The sequence below is a fragment of the Trachurus trachurus genome (assembly GCF_905171665.1).
Source record: "Trachurus trachurus genome assembly, chromosome: 24".
Classification (NCBI taxonomy): Eukaryota; Metazoa; Chordata; class Actinopteri; order Carangiformes; family Carangidae; genus Trachurus; species Trachurus trachurus.
Window position 1 is genome coordinate 21,561,532 of NC_139910.1, and position 5,429 is coordinate 21,566,960.

The 5,429-nt window shown below is 40.7% G+C and overlaps 1 protein-coding gene across 1 annotated transcript; it reads left to right on the forward strand.

Annotated features, from left to right (window-relative positions):
• Positions 1–738: 738 nt before the first annotated feature.
• tmem244 (transmembrane protein 244) lies at positions 739–4,933 on the forward strand (the record flags this gene model as incomplete). The annotated part of the gene is made up of 6 exons (XM_084000190.1): positions 739–869; positions 3,138–3,223; positions 3,311–3,387; positions 4,147–4,272; positions 4,561–4,605; positions 4,836–4,933. The coding sequence occupies exons 1-6, from the start codon at positions 777–779 to the stop codon at positions 4,931–4,933; spliced, it is 525 nt and encodes a 174-aa protein (XP_083856316.1). The 5' UTR covers positions 739–776.
• Between the last annotated feature and the right edge of the window lie 496 nt (positions 4,934–5,429).

A 5,429-nucleotide genomic window follows, 5' to 3' on the forward strand; every position in this document is an offset into this window, starting at 1 on the left:
CTTTGATCACAGTACAATGAGGATTCACCAAAACACCTTAAGAATATACATGAAGTCCCATTTGGTTGTCGGGTGATTTTATTGTGGGAAATGTCTTTACACTAATCTTGCAGCAATTGTTCTCATCAACCTGACACCTACTTTTCATTCACACTGAAAATGTGATGAAAAATAAAATATATTTTTAAATATATTAATATAGCCTAATTAATATATAATTTCAGACAAATAATAGTCATAAATCTTCACGTCCAAGAGGCTGGAACCAGGTCATCATTGCTTATCAATACAGTTCATGATTAACATTTTGTTGAATGGGGAATCCAACAATCAATCAATCAACCAATCATTTCAGTTCTACTTCATACATTAACTCTTCCTCTGCTTTATGCTTTTACTTTGGAGACAGAGTGTGTGTGAAGGAGATGAAGCAGTAAACAAAATGTGAAAAAGAAGACTGAGTTGAATGAAGTGATGGGGGGATGAGTACAGAGTGGCTCCTCCTGCAGAATTAAATCTTAAACCAGTTCCCTTCTTTTGGATTGTGTGTGTATGTGTATGTGTGTGTCAACTCACTTTACTAGAGTATGTTCAACTTTATCCCTTTTGGGATTTACTCCGTGCTTACTTAGTAGTAATCCAATTTCTTCTAATCCCTGCACCCACCTACCCTCCAACATGCTGTCTCTCTCTCACACACATACACACACAGAGAGAGACACACATGCAGTGCACACATGTAGCCTACATGCTCTCACATAGACCAGCAGCCATTCATGTTGTTGGACTACTGCTGTCGTTGTTGTGGATTCACACTCATAAAACGCCATGGACCCTTATCCCTCAAGACTACACCCAGTGATACCCTGGTAAGGAGCCTTTGATAGGATGTAGGACATGTACAAGAAGAGTTGATGTCTGTTGTTGTAGTGTCTGATGTAGCTGAGGCTCAATACACAGAAAGGAGGTTTATATCTGATAGAGATGAATGGTGCTTATAATCAATATTGTCTGTTTTCACTGATGTTCCGACATTATTAAATAATTCATTGGCTTTCTTTAAAAGGGCTGATGTCATCCTTGTCACAGTCAGACTCGGCATTTAACCAGCTGGTTTATGAGCTCTTTCTCAGACTGTCTCTTTCACATTTCCAAGCTTCTCAGTACTCAGATAAAACACAGCAGGACTGATGAGGGAATTGAAGTCTCCATCCTGTTTTCTTTTTGTGTCGTGTGAATATGACAGAAACACAGCAGAGAGGCAGCTAAGGTGTTTAGCTGTCTCTCAGGGTATTAGCATGAGCCCGGCTTCTTTCCTGCGTTCAGACACACCCATATCCTCATGGCTGTCTGGTCAGGACACAGAAATAGATCCATGTGGCCGCTGCAGCTAAGGTGGACAAATCGAATGTGGGCCACAATGGCAACAAATCACTTTTTATACTACCTGACAGACATTCATTCTGTTCTGTCACTATTTTCCAGTAACAGGAAGTTGGAGAAGAGCCAGTCAACAAGAACATTGGAGGATGAAGTTAAAGTAGTGAATGCGTCTTAGCACCATAAATGAGAAATCCACTGAATATTACAGTGATTAGTGCTTAAACATTAAGGTGACAACCATGGAAGTGACTTTAAGAGGCTGTGATTGGCCACATTGATGCTTTGACTTCAATAATGCATGTATAAGAACTATAATTACATATATAAACAATATATCCATCCATTGACCATACTGTCTGGGGACTGAACCCAGAACCCTCTTGCTGTGAGACGCCACAGTGCTGGCATAAATAATATTCATATATGTAACTATAGTATGCTATATAGACTATACATATTCTTATAATATATCCATGTGGCAACACAGGTAATAATTAGCTGCTACAATGTTAATCATGTAGGTGTGTTAGCACACGAACATTTGCACAGCTGAGGCTAATGGGAACAGTCACGTGACAAACTGAAACATTGACCTAATTCTGGTGCCAGAAGCACATTGGACTCAAGGAAACTGTCTCTCTCACTATTTGTCTTCCACTGTACAGTAAAGATGAAAGGATAAACCAATAGATTCCACAGTCACTGAACATCTCAACAGCATGTAGCAGGATCTCAGCTGGATAGCAGAAATGTACAGTTTCCTCTTCTTTGAACAGTGCAGTGAAAGTTGTTCTTTGATCTCGTCCCAGCAGAGGAAGTGCAGGTAAGACCAGGTGAGACTAATAAGATTAACGGCCTCGTTCCCTTAAGTTGTGGCGGTGTGCAGCCCCGGCACCAACACACCGGCCTGGAACGCAGCCCGTTATTAATGGAATTAGTCACACCTATGTTTGACAAGCCCAAATGTCAGCAGTGAGAAAAGGTCTCTTATCTGCTCTGCCAAGGTGTCATGTAGCTCATTTCCTGTAAAGGCTGCAGTTAATCATCTATGAAAGGAGACGTTGGTGAGCGGCCGAGCTGCTGTCGAGCTGCAGTTTACTGGGTCAGGAAGAGAAGGAGAAAGGCAGGCAAGGCAAGGCAATTTTATTTGTATAGCCCGTTTTTACAAACAGTTTGTCTCAAAGGGCTTTACATGGCATCGTAACAACATCCTCTGTCCTTAGACCCTCACATCGACTGAGGAAAAACTCCATGGAAACCCTTTTAACAGGGAAAAACAGGAGAAACCTCAGGGTGAGCAACAGAGGAGGGATCCCTCACCCAGGACGGACAGACGTGCAATAGATGTTGTTACAGACAAGAAAACAGTTTACAGTTTGTCACAGAAAATGGAGGAGAGAAGCAGCTCTGGGACACACACACACACAACATCAAATAACATTAATGTCTTTGCTGTACATCTAGAAGTTTCTCTTCAGATTAAAGGCGCTGACACAGATCTTTATTTCTCTTGGTGTTCATATTCTCTGTGTGTTCCTCCTTTGTTAATTCACCACATAGATGATGGAAGATGTTTGAAAAACCTAAAGACAAGGAAAGTCTCTTGCTGAGGAACAGTTACTGTATGTCATTGATTTTCTACAGTCACACAAAAAGGAAGATTAAATAACACCTTTAAAACAGTCAAATAAAATTCCTGAGTGGCCATTATGGGTCAGTGGGTCAGAGTATAATATTTAGTTTCCTCTCCTCAGGTCGTCCTACAGAATCTGCTGATGTGCATGGTGTGTTTCTACTCTCTCTACTACATCGTGGTCAGTGTCTGTATCGGCCTGCTCAGGTACAATCACACACACATACACACATCTACAACCTGCTGGGACTCAGACAGGCCTGCACATTGTTTATCATGCTGTTGTGTCTCCAGGGTTCATGAGATCAACAGCTTGTTGACTCCATTTGATTACACAACGCAACCATCATGGCAGAATCCCAAATACCTGGGTGAGTATCAAAGGTGGAGTTGAACCAAAAACATTTACACAAAAGTGTTGTAAAGTGTAGACAGAGGTTGTTGACATTTCCTTGTGTATTTCAGTTGCAGGCTGCTTCATACAGTAATACTACCGGGACATTTTCAGAAGTGAACTCTGTAGCCTACTTGTTACTCCACTACATCAGATTCAGATTGACATCTAAAGTTCAAGTCACTCTTAACGTCTTTTGTCAGAGTACCACTTTAATCCCCCAAGTGTAACTTTCTACCACTTCAAGAACACATTTTATCTGTGGTGCGGATCAGTGTAGACACTGTGATAGCAGGAAAAACACAAGTGGGATTAATGACATAAATTAATGATGACTGTAATCCATGTAAGTGTTTTGGCTCCAGAGCCCTGATGTAGTACATGCTGCCTCACTGACACCACTTACATCAGTGTAACTGCACCTGAATCAGCTGGAGGCGCTGCGACATCACTGTAACTATACTGATGAACAGATGTTTCATATTTCATAGGAAACAAAGACATCAAAAAACTAATCAGTGATGAGTGTTGGATTTTCATGCAGACTTTATTCAAGAGGCCTGATAAGTAGGCTAAACGGTCATTCTGTTGTATCTGATAAGTGTTTCGTCCTGCTATAAACTATGATGGCATATATGAAAATGACAGTTAAATGTAAAAAAAAAACAAAAACAAAAAAAACCTGCAGACAAATCTGAGTTAAAATTTAACACATTGTTTTCTCTGCTGCTGCCAGTTGGTGTCATCTCCACAGAGGTGACCTATGTGTTGGGAGGACTGATATTCGCCTGGATCGTAGAGGAGTGGGTCTGGGATTACGCAATAACTGTCACACTGCTGCATGTGGCGATGACGGTCGCAGGTAAACACACACTCACACAAAGTGGATCAATAGAGCGGAACAGCTGATAGGATTGGAGGCCTAATTATGTAACGGGATGTAGTTCAAAGTTTAAAGGCACCACACAGACACTGAATGTGTGTCTCATCACCAAATATATATATATTAAAAAAAGATAATTTTTCTTAAATTGAAATGAAGAATGATCAGATATGTAAACCCTGCACCATGCGTTACTCTTGTGTGGATCTGTTGTATGAATTTCATGGACAGTGTAGTGATGGACAGTTTTCTGTTGTGTGTTTACAGTGATGTCAGATTTGCCTTCAGCGGAGCAATGGTGGATAGCTCTGGGTGAGTCTCATACTTCTTCTTCTCTCTATCTGTCCACCCATGTGTGTCTTATCTGTCTCCAGTCCCATTTACAGAACGCGAAAAGTCCAGCTCTTATTTGAGCCTGATGTGAGGATAGTTTTCTGACTATAACTTCCTGTGCTGTCAGAGCCAGGGTTTCACGAGGACAGCTTCCTCTGATTGATCCCTCTCCTCTTGTTTATTTAATGTCTCTCTCTCTGTCCCTGCAGGTTCAGGCCTGGTGATGATGATATTCGGGGGACAGCTCTTGGCCTACAAACTCTTCAGAAGTAATTTTGTATATCCAGCTGAACTGCAGAACTTCTAAGCAACACAATGAGAAAAGCTTTTAACTTGCTTACAGGTTAATCTCAGACCTGGATGTGTCCATCAACACACACAAGACAACTAATGACTGTTCACTGACTTGTACAAATAGCACATGTCTTCTAATTAACAGTGTTTTTGTAACATATTCTGTACAGTTTAAATATTCTTTTGTATTTTTTCTTTACAAACTTCATGTTGTAACAAAATGTCATCTGTAGTCATTGGATTTGCTGTATGGCCAGCAGATCTACTGACTCAGTTTTAGCCTACAGTAGGCCTAGTGGCTTCATTTGGCTATTTACAGTCAGTATGTCAGTGTAATATTTAGAGTGTAGCTTCTGAAGTCCACATAGACTGATAAAGAAAATACGAATAAATCCAATTATCACCAATCCAATGTGACAAATCCAGATCCTGCGACCTGATCTCACATGTGTAGGTCTAAATGTGAGTGAGTTCTGCTGGTTTCATGTTTGAGTTCACATCCTACGATT